At 37.5% G+C, this 18955-nt stretch overlaps 1 protein-coding gene and 1 pseudogene across 1 annotated transcript; both read right to left on the reverse strand.

Moving 5' to 3' along the window:
• Positions 1 to 13057: 13057 nt before the first annotated feature.
• LOC148908371 (uncharacterized) lies at positions 13058 to 13726 on the reverse strand. The gene has a single exon (XM_089035845.1). The coding sequence runs from the start codon at positions 13724 to 13726 to the stop codon at positions 13058 to 13060; it is 669 nt and encodes a 222-aa protein (XP_088891971.1).
• Positions 13727 to 13910: 184 nt separating this feature from the next.
• LOC148908372 (uncharacterized) lies at positions 13911 to 14719 on the reverse strand (annotated as a pseudogene).
• Positions 14720 to 18955: the final 4236 nt, after the last annotated feature.

The following is an 18955-nucleotide window of genomic DNA, read 5'->3' on the forward strand; positions in this document are numbered from 1 at the left end:
GCTTTCTTTGTGTTCACGCTTAGAACATCGAGTAGCTTCATATCTAAACCACTACTACTTTCTTCGCTGACTTCGTTTATGCTACTGACTTCTCTGCGTTTTTCGACACGCGTGCAAAATGACCAATTTTGTGGCAGACATTGCATTTTTCACTCTTGGTTGGACATTTTTGGCCCTGTTCATGAGCTTCATAGCCACACCGGCGACATGTTTCTTTTCTACTTGGCGGATTCTCATACACTTTCTTCGGTGGCTTTGCTTTCCGCTTTATCTTTCGTTTGCTTTTTCCACTAGATTTATGCGCGATTTTGTTCACGGTTATTTTGGCGTCTTCGCAGTCAATTATCTTCAAACGTCATAGTCATTAACATATTGGAAATATAAACCTTCGTATCTCAAAGACCCGACATTCAAATGACGAAATATTTTCACAATCAACTATTCACTATCTAAAGAATCAATTCTGAAAATATTGTGTAAAGGCTTATAAGCACTTTAAGATATGTGACAAAATCATCAACCGACTCACCGCCCTGTTGTGGTAGTCTATCAAAGAGTACCGCCGCCATGATGGGATTTTTCTTTGACTCGATTTGTATTTGGAATTTTTCTGCGACCTTTTCTAGCACCTTTTTCTGGCTGAATTCCTCATCTCTAATCTTAACTGTTCCCCACTCAAAACAAAGATACATTTCTCGGCCCTTGTCACCGACGAAGTTCATCAGATTGCAAATCTTTTCATTTCCTGTACACTTAGCTAGTGGTCCTCCGAAGACGAATTCACAGTGTTGGTACATGTGTCAATCAATGAATACATTACACAGTACATGCAAAAGAAGTGTACAACACATACAAACAAGGGCTTTTGACAGTCACCATGGAGGGTAGGGAAGCTAAACATATTATCTTACACAGTTTGAGTGAAAATACTTCATACCAAAATAGGTGCTATGAGATTTTCAAACATGAGTTTATCATGCTGATATGGTTACCCGAGCAAGGGCACTATTCCTGCTCTTACAATCCTAGCAAGAGTGTATATATTCCTCCCAGGACTTTTACTGATACAAATTATTGCTAATGTGGATTAGAAAAGTCTGATCCAGACAACACAAGCTGCCACTTCTGTGGAGACCCCCTATTCCCTCTGATTCATGCAAGTGTTATGCAAGGTAAAATAGTAGCTGGTTTAGTATAAATAAAGCACACATATTGAATACATTAAACCTGTAAAGCAAAACCTAATAGTCAGAGTAATAATCAATTTGGAGCGAAGGAAAACAATGGGATTAGAGATTAATGTCTTTCTATTGTTGGTAAGCATAAAAGTATTACTTCATCCCTCTATATAGTATTGATGTTTAGACACAAATATTGCCATAAAAAATTTTATTATAAGAAAATATCATGTATGTACTAAAAACTTATATTATTATTTGATCTATTATGAGCTTATTAACAAAATGTTTCTAGATATCTTTTTGTGGGTTTGCTAATAAAAAAGAAATTTGAGCATAATATATACAAACAAGTAGAAGCAATCTATAAGCATACAAACAATGGAAATGATATCTCAATTTCTTTCATGTGTTTAACTTTTGTTTTTTTTTACAAGTAAACACAAGACACTAAATAATACCTATATCTTATTTAGCTTTACGTAGCTTGTGATTAAATGAATAATCAAATATGAATAAAATTATCAATGAGGACACTTGTCTTTATGGTTATTGTTATTTGAACCTTTCATCTGCTTTGTTATTTTGAAAGTAAGTTATTTTATAGATTACATTAATGCATGAAAAATCAAAGTAAGCCACAAATAATAAGGAACGAGCTAAGGCAACGAACAGTAAATATCAGAGACATGCTTAACATGATTGAGTGTCCTCATTCTTATCATAAAGAGCTTGTAGTGCTCTTTCAATGATTTCTTTTTGCAAAAAAACAACAAAAAAACCAAAACCAAAAAAAAAACAAAAAACAAAACAAAACAACATATAACAGTATAATCAGTTAATGGGCCTGCGAAGAAATTCTGCAAAGATAAGTTTACTGCTTGGTACTCCGGAGAAGTCCAAAGACAACTAGAAAGTCGGAAGAGTATTGAAGACGTGGATGTGGATCTCAAACTATCTGTTCTTAAACCTATTCATGCTACCTGGCTGGTAGAACTGTACAATTATCTTACCACCTCAGAGGGAAGGGTCTATATCAACAAGGGATGGGAGAAAGGCGAGATATCAATGCCACCTGTCGACCCATATCATTCCATTTATGCCGCCATCTGAGTTCTTTCCATCAATGCACAGTTGAAGAATTTATACTTTGAACAATTAATACACAGCTGTTTGTTGACTATCTTTTTAGTCCTATAAACAGAAGTTCACCTTAATTGCCCTTCAGATTTTTGCAGTTATAGTTACAGTTTTATTTGGAACTATCATTGGCCCACAAATACTAATAGGTATATATTTTGTGTTACAATTCGTGTTATTAAAATACATTTTATTTGAATCGCTTTCGCTTCATTTAAGGTATTTAATTTGAAGAACATTTAAGCTTTGGGTGCGGAGAATCGCGAAAATAAAGTGACTTAGTTTTCACCTAAATTGGAAAATCGCGAAAATTAAGTGTCGCGAAATAACGCCATCAAAAAATCGCGAAATTTAGAAGTCGCGAAAATTAAGTGGAATAAGGTATAATATAAAACACACCTGTTGATGCCACGTATAACCAAATTCGTTTTGTATTAGCTAGTCTTATTATGGACATTACCGATTTTGATTTATAAAGTTTTATTTCGGTTTTACTTGTCAAGGAGATGGAAGGCTGCATGCTCTTAAAATAACTATTAAGGACAGATATGGAGATGCCACTTTTAAACCAAATTCGTTTTGTTTTATCTTGTGACTATTTAAGAGATTTGTAAAAAGTTTCATTTCGGTTTTATATTCATGGCATTTAGGTCCTGTTTTGTGTTTGAAGCAATGACAGATTTAAAATCATTGACGTTTGGAAGTGGTTTCAAGTTGCAATGTTTTTGTTAGTGAGGAACACATTACAAAAGACACAAAATCAAGCAAGAATCCCATGGCGGATTTTTCTGTAACTTCACCATTCTTTTATTTAGATATTGAATTGTATCAGCCAGAATTAAAGCGGGACATGCTTTTAGTGAAAAGCACGAAGTCTAAGGAATTTGAATTTGGCGCTTTGAGGCGAATGAACAAATTAGATATTGTTTTATAATTAAATTAAAGGATTATATTCGTAGCACGGCTTTATTTGCCAGATTAGCGCGAAATCTCATTAGTTCGTACACACATGCTTACTTAACATACAAAAGTATAGACTAGGGTTCGATTGATGCCCGAGTGAATATTTCAATTACTTGTTCAGGTTTGGTGTAGAAGCACTATAACTATAACATCTATAAAGAACGTAAGGCCAAATGTTGGCCATATTAGTAGATATTAGCACAACGACAAGTGTTAGTCGGCCGTTAAAATTATTTGTTGATTGATTTGTTTGATTGTTGGATTTCTGTAGTGCTTTTAAGTCACAAGTGACATAAGAACAAAAGACAACCCTTCATAAACAGGCGCTTAGTGAACCCTAGTAGCAGGGTTTCCTCAAGTCCATGTTTTTTGATAAATTGAAGTCTAATAGCATTCATCCCGCTTGTGTTATATTCATTCATGGGTTCGTTCGTTCGTTCATTTGTGTAGTTCTTTCTTTATCAATTTGTTTGTTTGTGTCCGTTTTCGAAAATCACGGTCGCCTTTTTATTTCTACTTTTTTTGATTAATTAATTAATTAATTAAAGTTTATTATTTATTTATGTTTTTTTTGTTTTTTTTATTATGCCATGCATTTTTTGCATGCCTCACATACTTATTGAACTCGTAGTCTTCCGCGTAGAGTACAACAGGCGAGAGAAGATCATGCTCTACTGATGACGACAACTCCGACTTTTCATATAGGGCTCTAGGTCGTTCAAACTGGAGTCTAAAACGGACATATCCCATTATTATGAAACCCCGCTTAACCAGTGAGAAAAAAGAATTGTGTTTGGATGTGTGCGGTTTTTACTATCTTACGACCTAAAGTCTTACGTGAAAACACACTGATAATTTGCATATTTGAGACTTCTGCCTGTGCGTTCACACGGTACAACCCACAATAATCGATGACTATGAAGCACAAATGTTGGTATGGTAAGTATCGAAATATACGTTTATGTTGCCATGTAGTGATATGTCAGTAAAATCACAGTAGATTAGGTAAAGACCATATTCAATTAAAAGTTTCCGGGAAAAACAAACAATTTATTTGGCAAAATGGTGAGGAAAGCATTCCCTGGAATAGAGCGATCTCTGGACGGTGTGGCCTACTATTATCGTCCTCTATGTAGAATCTCCACCAACTAAGGAAATACTGCAGAAACAAGCTCGCCGAAAAACAAGGAGCAAATGAGACCTTGCAAAAAGATAACGAGTTCCTAAGGACGAATGTCAATGAACTGCAATCAAAAAACCAGAAGTGGAAAGAATATTACGCAAAACGCCATGATAGTGAGAGAGTAACTAGTAATAGGCGGGGCGCAAAGAATGCCGAAAAAAGGACCAGTAAGAGAGCCAAAATTCAGGATGTGAACATAATAAACCCTGATGAATCAAAACATTCACTCGAACAGGAACACTGGTAGCGATAAAAACCATGAAGTATGAACACTACGAAGCATGTAAACGCGAAGCCAAAATCATGCAATCGCTACAGAGCGATTAATTTTCCGTGTAATTTTGGCATCTTGGAGCAGCCGTTGAGCATTGTGATGCAATATATTGGAGACCAAGAAATGAAGAGATCGGCAACTCTTTATCAAGTTGTGTCAGACAAGGGAAATGAGAAGCTATGATGAAACGAGATTGGTTCAAAGTATGCAAGGACATGACCGTCGGCATACACTAGTTGCACTCGTTAAGTTTTCTCTATAATGATTTAAGGAATAACAATGTTTTGATAGATAGGAAAAGAGCGTACATAATAGATTAAGGGAAAGCATGCGAAGCGTTAAATCCTCCCGCGAAAACGTATGTCACATTTTACTGTCATCTAGCACCAGTAGTTTTGCAAGGACGTCGTTCTTCCGAAAGTGATATTTATTCTCTTGGTATAATCTTCAATTTTATAAATATCTAAAAATCTAATTTCATATTCTATTAATTTTCATATTTCAATTTAATTTTTAATTTTTATATATATTTTATATTATATTTATTATTACATATACATCTGCATTCTCCACCAAGTCAATTTCTTTTCTCTCTGATTCATTTTTCATTTATTCAGTTGTCTTATGGGAACATAAACATAACAACATACGCAAGCGCAGTTAGCCTTACATGGTTAGTTACCCCCTTTGTATTTGGACAGCACAAAACAGTCGTCAACCTTAAAGTACTATCTGCGCTTGCGTATGTCATTATGCTTCTTCTTGCGTCGCTTGTGAGAACCAAGGCTTTAGAGTGGTTTTCATAAACCTGTTGAAACAAAGTGTATTTACTAGGGTGTAATAGTTAGATTGAAACAATGGAAACCAAAAGCATTAGAATATAATTGTAGTAAATACGCTAAACAAATTTCAAGGGTTTATGAAAACGATCTTATGCTTACCATCCACAAGAAAATCATTTTATTTATTTTATTTACTGTTTTTCCTTCATTCATTGAAATCTATTTTTTGTATTTCCCATTCTTTTAAGCTACTCATTTTTTTATTGCAACTCAAGCTTAGCGCTCGTTTATTATTTATTACTCAGAATGTTTACAAAGTACCAAAAAGCACCAAAATACATAAGTTATAGCTCAGTATAGCTGATATCCGTTCAAAATATAAGTTGTTGTAGATAAAGAAATGCGTGTATTAATCTACTAAGAATCATTTTCCTCTTGATCATCAACTCCCTCATTTGGTTCTGCAGACACACTTTCCGAACAGAAAGCAGCAGCATTCCTCAGGCATTAGGCTTACACAATTCTTTTATTATTCAACGCACCAACCAACCCTGAATCTAAAAGGAAACACAAAATACAAATTTAAAGAATTTAGATTGAGAAAGAAAATTCATATCATAGCAAGATTGCAAAAATTTTATACAAGTATTCCTACTTACTATTTTACATTTAGTACAAGTAATTTATACTTGAATTATTTGTTTAAGATCGTTTACAACAGTTTTTTAATATTTGTAGAATACCTAGATATTCAATTTATACTTTATTGTTACGTTGTTGTTATAGTTTCACCTTAATACTTTCCTTAATACTTAATATTATGTAACAACCACATTTTTCTTCTAAACTATTTGTAAATAAATATGATTCATGGTAATAAACACATTGTGTCTTACTTATTATTACTACATTCCGCACACACGACAACCAAAAATCATAGTTGGCCGTCCGATACTAATCGGATACTGGTTCGAATCCAGAATATGATTTCTCTTGTCCACACATTTTACACATCACCACTGTCAATTCTAAGTACACGTCATAAAGCTCACAGCGTCTATTTAACGAGTCTGTTTACTTGGAAAGCTAACAATTTTCAACCTAGCCAGAATTAAAGCATAACCCTTAAATGTTCTTGGGAGGGTGGCAGTGGAGTTAGTCGGGTGGGCTGATACCACTGAAAGCGTATTGATTATACAGAGGTTAAACGTATATAACCTTAATATTTGGTGGTTTTATTTGATTACATATTGATATAAGAATGGAGGAAAAAATTTTCAAAACCTCTTTTATAAAATGTTGTTATGTAAAAATGACTGATGAAACTGTACAAATCAAATCATGCACATTGTACACATCTCTGATGTTGATGACGTCATAATTTCATAAATTTAATTATTAAATAAGTGTAATCGAGAAGACGACTGGTCTCTTACACAATTAATTAATAATGCTTTAAAGATTATACTTAATAAATCTCACTAACTAATCAGATTAATCAACAAATCCCAAGGTTTGAAATATTTGGGGGAGGGGAGAGAGTACTTACAGTGAGGAAAAAGAAGCCATGTTGACTGTTTCTTGATGGATTTCGGAGGAAAAGGTACGTTTTCTTCTTATTAATACCATAAATTTTCAGTAATATAATCTAGTCTTGATGTCCTAAGCCTTTCTTTCAATAACTTCAGCCTGCAAGCTAAGGTTTTTGCATTAAAAACGCTTCATTCATCATTCCTCAGTCGAAGTCAAGACTGCACACTTTGGAAGTGAATTAATCTTAGGCTTCTATACTTTTTTCCACATTTTTACATCAAAATTGTTTAGAATACATACTTTTAAAATAAAATTAGCTTTTATGCTAAAAGTGTTGTATGTAGATATCCTATTTAACTCCCTTTGCATGGGATTATTTTAGTTAATTCGTTTGATGATTACCTGTTCCATTTTCTAACTTCAATTCGAAGTCTACTTCTACTTTCTATTCTTCAGACTAAACAATTTACTTGGTATTAATGATTCCGTCTTTATGTTCAGGAAATAAAAAATAAAAATACTCTCTACGCAGGCTACCATAAGTAAATCAAAGGTAAGAAAAAGGCTAATGTAAGAAAATCAGCTATTCCTTCTTCTAGTTTCCAAAGCTAGTTTTGATTCTTTTTTTTACTAGACCTAGACAGTTACAATTCAACGTTATAATTGAGAGGTTGTCAGTCTTCACTGAAATATGTTGCAATAAAATTTATACAATAATTACAAGTTCTCAAATGAAAGAAAAACTGTAAAATATGAATTGAGAACATTGAAAAGTTAGAGCCCTTGAAAGCTCTAATCAGTTGTCAAACTAGCGAAAGATCTGATAAAAATGTTTATTAACTTAGCCATCAATGATTCAAACCATATTACATAATATAAAAAGGATGTGGTGATAAACTAGGTGTAAATATTGCGTGAAGGTTCTATATAAGAATAACTTATATTTAACTAATGCATATGATTAAAGTATAAGTATGCAAATAATGAAATATGAGTTGATGCATTTCTAGAGCTACTGTTTTACTTGATACTATTGATGTTACTTTATTTTCAAGACGGCATTTGCCCCAGGCAGCCCGGGAATTAAACTCACTCTAAAAAAACAAGATTGAGCACCGATTACGACAAGTGCATCAAATGTCAAGGCAAGAAAAATGAAAAGCTTCAGACAGGTATGCCCTCGTCTGTTGTTAAATTCATTCAGAGTGCTAGACGGAGGAGCGATGAAATTTTTCGACGCATTGAACCAGACCTAGAAAAGGACAAGTCTTTGGACAAAAAAACTGTAAAATGGCACAAGTCATGTTATAGTGTTTATACCAGCATAGAAAACATGAAATATCAAGTTCCTCTAGCAGCTCAAGATACAGACCAGTCCAGTTCATCATCTGGAGTAACATTACGAAGTTCAGGAGCGACGACCAACTGGGATTTGTGTTTTGTATGTCAGAAAATAAAATGTAAGGGGGAAAAAGCTGTGGCACAAGTTGTCACAAAAAACGCATATGAAACGCTGATGGGAGCTGCGGAATATCGAGACGATGAGTCAATGAAGACAAGAATTCGTGACATGGACCTAATTGCTCTTAAAGGGAAATACCATATAGGGTGCTATCAACGGTATATAGTAGTTACATCATCGACTAAAGCCAAGACTGGGCATTATGGGCAAGCATTTTTAAAGTTAAAGCAAGAAATGGGACACAATCTCATTGAAGGGGGTAGAGCATATGACATGGCCACTTTGCTTAATATGTATAAACGCTACCTTATTGAAGCTGGAATAGAGCAAGAAACCGCAGAATTATATAAAACTCAAAACCTGAAAAAGAGATTAATAGCCAAATTCGGAGAAGAAATTGCATTCCACCGGTACGGTAGTAATACTTCTGAGCATGTTTGTAGTTCCTCTCTGAATCTTGGAGAAATAATAAATTTTGTAGCAGAACTGAAAGATGTTGAGAATCAGTCTTCAATGTCACCAACGAAAGACACCAAGTTACAAGTTTTGTACCATGCCTCTTAATATTACGAAGTAAATTAAAGGATGTTGTAGGCATAGAAACCCAACCATTAAATGTCTCTGATTTGAGTACAGAAAAGGCCAATGATCCTTATACCGGAGAAATTGCTTAGATTTTTGAGATGGCTTATGCAGTCTCAAAGATCATTCAATGATGAGCAGTTACCTATTAATGATGAATCAGACTTCGACGAGGCCAGCAATCAAAAACGCGAAGCAAGAAAGATCCTATCCATTGCCCAAGATGTTGTTGCATGCTATTCTTGTGGTCGAAAAAAGATGCCCAAAAATGTAGGATTGGGCCTTGCAATTAAAACCATGGTGCGAGGAAAAGAAATTTTACCAATGCTTAACCATCTTGGTCACAGTATAAATGACTGGGAATGCCAACAAGTGAAGACCGAGTGGGCAGAGATGAGCTTAAAGCAATTTGATGATGGTGAAGGCTACTACCAAGCAATTCTGCCTTCACACATAGTGAAAGGTACGTTTGCACAAAGTGCGGCAGACAATGTAGACTTTATGCAAGACACTGTTGATGGCAAAGAAAGTGTGCATATCATGAGCCTTGCATATTACCAGGGAGGATTTCCTCTAGGTAATGAAAAATTGCTTGCCACAAAGCAATGTTGCTAAAGTCAGACGTAGGGCATTAAAGTCTGCCGAAACAGTTTTACCAACTACCTTTCATTGGTAACACGCCAGCTCCTACAATCATGAGAAAAGCAAAGAGTGATTTTTTCATGCAGTGTGCCACAGAACGCGATACCCTAGAGGGATTGAACAGAGCATGGATCTTCACTCGAAACACTCCAACAAGACTGCTTTGTGTACAAATAGAACAACCTCATACAAGGCAGAGAATACCTGGATGGACAGGCTTTCATGCTATAGTTACTATGCATGAATTGATACCTACTCGAATTGGCTTCCCACCAATGATACCAGCTCCAGTGAAGGACCCAAACACGGTTTACACATGCTTGAAGAGTCTTGACAAGACATTTCGAAATACACTAGAACAAGGCAATGGAGTTGTTACATTTGACGAGGGACTTTATTGTGAGGCTAAACGAATCCAGTGGGCTTTATCGCCAGAACTAGACAACTTAGTGATACGTCTCGGAGGCTTTCATCGAGCAAAGAACTTCATTGGTGTGATTGGTAAGCGCATGGAAGAATCAGGTATAGAGGATCTTTGGATAGAGAGTGACATACGGTCAATCCAAAAAACGTTGTCGTCGACCGGTTCCAAGCCTACGCTACTGGACCGAAAGGAATATGGGTAAAAATCACTGAAGCGGTTAAATATTCGGTCTGAATTAATTGTTCCCGGTAGTAGCAAAGATAATAATGGCGAGTAAAAAATCCATTAAATGCATGTCTTCTTGGGTTTAAGGAAAGAAAAACAAAGTAGTTGTGATTCAGTTCACAATCCCGAAAATATGAAGGCACTAAAAAAGTCTCCTTCAACATTTCCGCACGCCTACGAAGGTTCGTGCTTTAAACCAGGCATAACTAGTCAGATAAAATTATGGAGTCAACTCAGCTTCAATGATTGCTACCCAGAGTTCCTTTCGGTCCAGTCGCGTAGGCTTGAGTTGGTCGACGACAACATTTTTTGAATTGACTGTATGTGGAAGCAATGTTGCAGCAAAGATCATTAGTGGCACGCATTACAATAGGGCGACGAGAGCTCATAAACTCGCTCTTAAGGCACTTGAAAGGCTCCAGTGGGAACACTTTTTGGAATGGCTTGAGAAAAACGAAGTCAACGAAACAGCACTGAATGATATTAACAACAAGAAACAAGAATTAATCGATATGTTTCAGTCAGGGCATGATTCTGTGGTGAAACATCGAGAGGAGATTCACCATCAGGTGGTGGAGCTTGGCAATATTCTCACTACAAAGCTCGGACCACAATTCAAACAGTTCAAGATGTATGGTTGCCAGCGCTCAGCTTTATTTGCGTTTTGGAACGAGTATATGGAAATGGTCTGGTTGTTGCTTAATTTTGTCCATGGTGATAGAGATGGCAATTGGAAGCTGCACCTTGAGACATTCAATGCAATGATACCATATGATAGAGCATTTGACCACCTAAACTACTTCAGATGGGGAACAGTCTACATAACGGGCATAAAAAGGCTTTCAGATGTTGCCCCAGATGTTCACAGAGAATTCACAGAAAATCGAGCCCATGCTGTCTCAACATCATCGTTGCAATCATCATTCAATCGTGTTTCACCAGACATGGCACTGGAACAAACGATCAACAAAGATTCCAAAACTAAAGGAGGAATCGTTGGAGTCAGTGGCATGGAGGAAACTAGAGATAAGTGGGCTCTCTCGGCTCACATGATGGCAGCTGCAACAACTGCTGTCAAAGCCATGAGTGGAATGGCAACAACCTCAAACTTCCAGAAAGAACTCGGAATAGAGAGAATAGAAAGAGATGAAAAGGACATTCAAAACATCATCCGATGCATCAGGACAAAAATGGCAAATCCCTTTGATAGATAGCCTATCCTTTGCATCTTTGACTTTATTTAATTCATCGATCTTCTCTGAGAGATTAGCGTTAAGGTTTCGTGACATTTCCTTGAAGACTGCCTTATCGTGTGCAGTAGCATCATAAGGGGGAGGATTGCCATCATGCTCCTCAATGATTTTCCTTTCGCGTTCGATTGCCCTCTTAATAATCGACACCGTTTCATCCAGTTTACCAAAGTCTTCCCTCGTATCACTGAGGCCTACTTCCTCTGGCGTTTCTTTTGGTATTGTTTCTTCTGACGTTTCTGATCCAGTGCCTAAGTCTACTTCGGGTAGTCTGGTGTAACCCTTGGTTCCCATCACTCCAAGGAGATGGCCGCTTTTCTTAGTCAAGTCTTTCATCATGTCAAGGCTTCGTTGCATGATGCCTTGATTATTGTGTACCTGCAAGAGCGTATTTGGTTTTCATAAAGCATTCTTGATTTCCTTAGGAAGGCCCTTGTTAATCATCATAGAGTCCTTAGCGTTAAACAGGGGATACCATTTGTCGCGACCTTGATATTGAACTTGTGTCCTACCACTCTTTACCTCGGTCTGAAAGTTAAGGCGACCAAAGTCTGCATCTGGGAACATTTCTTTGAGGTCATTCAAAAGTTCCACTTGGAGCCTAGCCCTAGCACCCAAGTTTTGCATTTCTATGTTCTCAGGAACCGGTAGGCTGTGCGTTTGTGATATCGTCAAGTAAGGAGGAATTTTCATGCCTCTACGCTTTGCCTTTTCGAATAGCTTAGCCTTAAACAATTACAAGGCCTGTAGCTTTGTCCTCGTGTATTTTGCTTAGTACTTTTTGGATTATGCAGATAGGGGGGAAGGCATAAAAACATAGCTTTTCCCATGATATATGAAATGCATTCACTGCCCATGCCCCTGGATCTGGGTGGTAGGAAACATATTTGTTGCATTTAGAATTTGTTCTGGATGCAAATAAATCAATATCTGGGGTAATGCCCATTTTATCAAAAGCCTTGGTGGTGATTCTGGGGTTTAAACTCCATTCAGTTTCCCTTCGTGTTTTTCTTGATTCTGCATCAGCAGATGGGTTATCCTTTCCTGGGATATGGGATACAGTTAGCCAGATATTGTGTGATATGCACCACTCCCAGATTTCAATAACTAATCTGTTAATATCTATAGAGTGGCAAGTTCCCATTTGGTTTATACAAGCAACTGCTGTTGTGTTGTCAACCAACACTTTGATTGTTTTTCCTGATATTGTTTTTTCAAAGGACTTCAAGGCAAAAAATACTGCCCTTGTTTCTAGGCTTTCTGCCTCATCTGAGGTCCAGCTGCCACCTGTTGAAGTGCCCCCTAGTGTGCAGCCCCACCCCTTTTTTGAAGCATCAGTGTTCATTGTGAGCTGGGGTGCTTAATGGTTGACTGCATTATAGGCTGTCTCAACTGATTTAACCCACCATTCAAGTTCTCTTAAAGCTTCAGGTGAAAGAGACATTGGCCCATCAAAGTTTCCCCTATTATTTTTTTCAGGGCTTGTATTTTGTCTAACTCTAGCCACCTATAGTGTAACGGCCCAAACATTACACCTGGAAAGCTGGAGGTAATGAGACCCAAAACCTTAGCTACTGTTCTGATGGTTGGCTGGCTAGTGTCTAGAAGCCTTTGACATGCACTCTTAACGTTTAGTGCTTTTTCAGGTGTGAGGGAAATTTTCATGCAGGAGGAGTCTAACAGGAATCCCAAGAAAACAAGCCTTTGAGTTGGGACTAAAATAGATTTTTCTGGGTGTATAACAAAGCCTAAGCTGTTGAGTAGTGTAACTGTGTCAATAATGTTCTGAACACATGAGTCATAAGAGTCAGCCTGTAGGTATGAGTCATCAATATAACCCACAGATAAATGTCCCATTTTTCTCAATGTGGAGTATGCAGGTTTAAGCGAGTTAGTAAATTTTCGTGGGCAGGGCGCAAGGCCATTAGGGAAACATGTGAATTGATATAAATCACCTCTCCATTTAAATTTGAGGTATTTCTGGTATTGTTTAGCAATGGCAACAGAGTAATAGGCATCCTTCAGGTCTATAGATGCCATATAACAATTTGGTTTCATCATTTGAACAGCAGTCCATACTGTGTCCATCTTAAAATGGTGATAAACAACATATTGGTTTAAGGATATTAAGTTTAAAATCATACGCCATGAGCCATCCTTCTTTGGACGGAGGAATAAAGGGGAAATAAATTCCCCTTTTTCATCAAAAGACTGCTGAATCACACCTTTCTGAAGTAACTTTTTAATTTCAGAATCAATAAATTGCCCTTCCTCAAAAGACCAGTTCGGTTGGAATGGAGGTGTAATGCGTATCGGAGTTTGTTTCATGCTGATAATTTCGCCTCTGGTTAGGGTTCGAGCTTGTGGTATTCCCAATCTTGTTTGCAGCTCTAATGTGAGTCAACTGTGTCCGCAATTCATCTCCGAATAGCAGATCAGTCATCGGCACGTTGGCCGAGCAAAGGTCACTATAATCCTTGTGTAGGTTTGGTTTTATTTCTTCGCGACGAATTGTGACATTTCGAACCTCGAGTGACCTAACAGTGCAACGGCATCAGTCGTCATGATCACTAGATCATTAAGCTCCTTGCCTGATTCAGAATTTTTCTTTAAACTGAGGAGAGATTCTGTTAATTTGACAGCTATGTGGCCGACCTTGGTCACGTTCGTTTGTAGGCAGGAAAGTTTGAGGTCTTTACCTCGGGCTGGCCTTGGAAGTTTGCTCCAGATTTCTTCGTTCACTTTTGGAACGATGACCTTACTTCAATTAGAAGGTCTGTGATATTTATCACATTTTTCTTTCAGATGATCGTCGCTGAGCTTGTGGAGCCAGCTTGTATTAGCGACCTTTGCTAATTTTTCTGAGACCGGTTCGGCGGTTCGCTCGGTCTCATTTAGGGATTGCACAATGTCATCAAGCAGGCTGTCCTCGCCTTCGGTTTTCGTACTACTATTCTTCGAGTTGTTGTGCCCATCATTTAGTAGGGCTGCGACACTGGCTTCAACACCTGATTCAGTTGGTGTTTGGTGTTTCTTCTGTTCCATCAGATAGTTCGTCTTGTAGTGCAAGTATGTCTTCATCTGTTGAATTTTGTGCCATAATGATAAATATTCGCTAGAGGTTTGCTTTCGCAAACCTGACTGCTCGATCACCAAGCGCAACTGACTGCTTGCTTGCCCCGTGCTATCTCACGTGACTTCGTAGCGACTTAGACCAATGACGAAGTAGAATTCGGTATCATTCTTGATCGATTACATAGCCAACTCTTCACCCTCGGGCGAGTAGAGCGAGTCAGATCACTTAAATTTTTTTTTTTTAATTTAATATTTTTTTATTGACTATTTTTACTTGCAGATGCTATATCATCAACAACAAAATGGGGGGAAAGAGAGCTGAGAATGGTGAAGAGGAAGCACATAGGTAGAAGCAAAGGAATGGATTTCCTTTGGATTTGATTCCAAAACAGTATCAACGACTCATGTTTGGAAAGAGTAGAGAAGTTTAAACTCCTTGGAGTTTGGCATCAGAACAACTTATGCGGGAACTATCGCATTGAGAAAACTATCAAAAAAGCAAACAAAAGCTTAAAGGAACTATTCACTGCTTGGTTGAAGCTTATAACATTAATACTTTTTTAGACATTGAAAAGCTGTCGAAACTATTATTCTTGCTACGAATGTTTGGAAGCACCTTTTTATATTTCAAAAATATGTCTTCCGTTTTGATGTATTGTGTTCATGCAGAGGACAGGAAAGACAATAAGGAGGGGCAGTTACAACTACAAACGTTCAAGGCTGAAATAGTCCATCATCTGACCCTCAAAATTTGCGCTCTAATACTCACTTAAGGGGAACAGATTAAACTCATTTTATAATAATCTTTGACTATTCAGGATTACAAAAAGGTATGATGGCAAATCTGGAACGGCAGCTTTCATGTTGAAATTGACATTTGAAATGAGGGAGTTTTGCGCCAAGCATCCGCCATATTGATCTTTTACAAAAGCCTATGTTTCAGTTATTCATTTATGTAATGAATGATTTCTGCATTCAGTGTCTATAACATATGAATATTAACAAATATGAGTATCTACATCGTATATGTAGGTTGAAGTGATGTCACTCTTACGTCATATATGACGTCATTTCTTTTGTAATAACTGCATGATTTGAAATATATTGTTGGATAGATGAATAAAATGTCTTTTAAAGTCTATCAAAGGACAAAATTAGTGTCTTATTGTAAAAAGTAAAGCAAAAATACCAATTTAACTTTCAATCTCCTGAGATTAGAAAAGAAAATAATGAAAATAACATCATTTTCATACTCAGACCCATGCCCCCTCATCTCTCAGAATTCAAGATGGCGTCCATTATGAACGTAGGATGAACGTATAGATCGAGTTTATGGCAGATTTATGCGTTATCTGTGGCAAACGTGGGTTAGATTTAACAACTTTAAGAGATGAAAGGTCATGGAAAACATTATACCAAGCATTATTCGTAAACTTTCAAGCATGTTTGAAGAGCTTCAGTTCGTTTCTTATCAACATAATAAAGTGTTGGTGTACCCATGTACGTTAGATATGCAAACTGTAGTAATTGACAGTTATAAGTCAAAATGTGAGTTAAACTCATTTTCCTCAAATAGAGATAACACTGAAAGAGTAGTTGAAGTAGCAAAGCTTTTGAATGACGAAATAAGAAACCATAAGGTGAACATGTCATGGCCACCTACAGAACAAGATTTAAGAGCTGAAAGGGTAGGTTCCTACATCCCTGATCTTTTAGATACATTCTACACTGTTTTAATATCAGGTCCAGTTGAAGGCGAGAAGAATAAGAAAGAAAAAACTTTAAGACTTAAAAATTCTTTTGCTCAGGATGTTGTATTTTCAGTCACAAATGGAGCTATCAAGACCCCCAAAAGTGTCCTTTTTCTCTGTGTTGTAAAAGCGCTTTGCAACAATACTGAAATTGTGAAGATCATTAATAAATATGGACATGGTGTAAGCTATGACAAATATGGACATGGTGTAAGCTATGACCTTGTTGAAGAGATTGATACTGAATGTGCATTAGATATCATCAATGAGCAAAAGGAAAATCGTGTCGTCATCCCAAAAGAAGTGAAACAGGAAGAGATTAATCCCTCTACTGCTCTAATGATTGCTGACAATATCGACAACTTAGAGAGCACCCTAAGTGGATCAGGGACATCTCACCGCGTGAATTCTATTCTTGTTTGGCAAAGGAAGAAAGAAGAAAATGCAATTCAGGAGCCAGAAGGAAACAATGAACCGCCTTCAAAAAGAAAGTGCAAGAGGTCTTTGCCATCAAACATCGTAGCAAGAGAAATCCCTGAGTACTGTAGTGGAAGGCGTGTTGGACCAGAACAAATGAGTCATGTTGCAGACCTTGGTGTAAACTCAACGTACGAAGAAAAGTCCCAGTCACAAATAATGGAATATCTCGTCTGGATTGAATTGCGAAAGCTGAAGACTCACCCGTTATTGCTAGTACCGGGTTGGACAGGTTTCAACATCAAAGTTCGAGAAGGCATGGTTGTCATGGAAAGTGAAATAAGTTACTTAGATACGCTGGGTTCTCCTGCTACAGATCTAAGGACTGTGTATGAAGTGCTCTGCAGAGGATGCGAAATACGAGATAAACTGCACCTTAAAGCCGTCGTTTGCGTGCTTGATCAGGCGTTTTATGCAAAAGCAGCGGAAATATACTGGAAACATAAGACATTATTCAAAGGTCTTGTGCTAATGATGGGTGGTTTTCACTTGTTAATGATGCTGATGGGTGTGATCGGAAATCGCTTCGGCGATGCAGGACTTAAAGAGCTTGCTGTTGAAAGTGACATCGTGGCAGAAGGCTTTATCGAGAAAGTATTAAGTGGCAAGCATTATAACCATGCAGTTCGTCTCCACAAGATCACTTATGAAGGAATGATGCAAGTTTTAGTTAATGAATTCGAGTCGTCACTACCAGCAGCTTCTTTGGCAATGGCTAATGATGAAAAACGCCAAATGGAGAAACTTAAATTAAGCATTGGTCCGAAAGAGTTCGAAGGAGTTCTAGACAGTCAAGAATTTTCTAGATGGAAGAATGAGTTTTGTGTGTTTGTAAATGATATCAAAGAGAAGGAGACTGATTTAGCACGCTTCTGGTTGTCATACCTGCATCTATGTGAACTTTCGTTAAATCTTATCTATTCAACACGAACTGGCGACTGGGAACTTTATCTTTCCTCTGTTGAAGAAGTCATCCCTCGGGCGTTCGCCTACGATCGTCAGAACTATGCGCGCTACCTGATTCCATTTCTAAACGACATGCGTAGCTTACCAACTACCATGCCCGATGTACATAAGTCATTTCAAGACGGTCACTTTTCTGTTCAGATGAACAAAGACAACCCATTTGGTCGCAATGAAGCCAACAAAGCAATTGAGAATACAGTAAACAGAGACGGTAAAACTGGAGGAGGATATGTTGGATTTAGTGCAAATTTCGCCGCAACTCAAAGGTGGATTTTGAATGACTCGAGAAGAAGCAAGTTGCTAAGAGAACACTTGACGATGACTCCCAACAAGGGATATGTTCACAAAGAGCTGGCTCCCGCACGAATCAAAACTGATTCTAAAGCTGTTGAGCAGATTGTGTATAACCTAACAAATGTTGTCACTAACCCGTGGTCAAACGATGGAGATCTTATCAACTTGTCAACAGGAATGACAGCGACTCCTGATGTCCGGGAAGGCAAGGCAGCTATGAGAAACTTTGTGATGAGTCGATGCTTGTCAAATCCAGCTAAAGACTTCCTCGATCCTCTTAAGAAAATGAAGCTTAAATCGTTCAGGAGTATGAAGAATGTCACAAATGTTCGTGCAAAAGATCTTCTGCTTCCCTTACAAATGGACCGAGCTTTGTTTTCAAGAATGGCGTTACTTAGTCAGTTCCGGAAGATTGACATGAAAACAGTCTTCAAATATCCTCTTGGACCACTTCCCTGGTCTCTTGCAGATCCTTATGGCCTGCCTCGTAAAACTTGCAAGTCTAAGCTTTTACAGCAGCTCGAGAAGCATGTCAAGTTGACAGAGAGGTATCCTGATGAATCAACAAGTATTTTCGATGGTATGGCTGTACTTCAGAAGCTTAAGATTCCTTCCGGAGCAACAGAGAGGTCAAAACGATCATCTAATGAAGGAGTCAAGTACAAGAACATTCTACCAAGTTTCAAAGTGAAGTCGTGGAATAAAGTCTGAAGTGTCTCTTCAAAGACAGAAATTGTGAAATTCCTTGTGGCTC

The sequence above is a fragment of the Actinia tenebrosa genome, unplaced genomic scaffold (assembly GCF_029948245.1).
Source record: "Actinia tenebrosa isolate PJP-AT-01 unplaced genomic scaffold, QUT_ActTen_1.0 PGA_scaffold3__52_contigs__length_22856419, whole genome shotgun sequence".
Lineage (NCBI taxonomy): Eukaryota > Metazoa > Cnidaria > Anthozoa > Actiniaria > Actiniidae > Actinia > Actinia tenebrosa.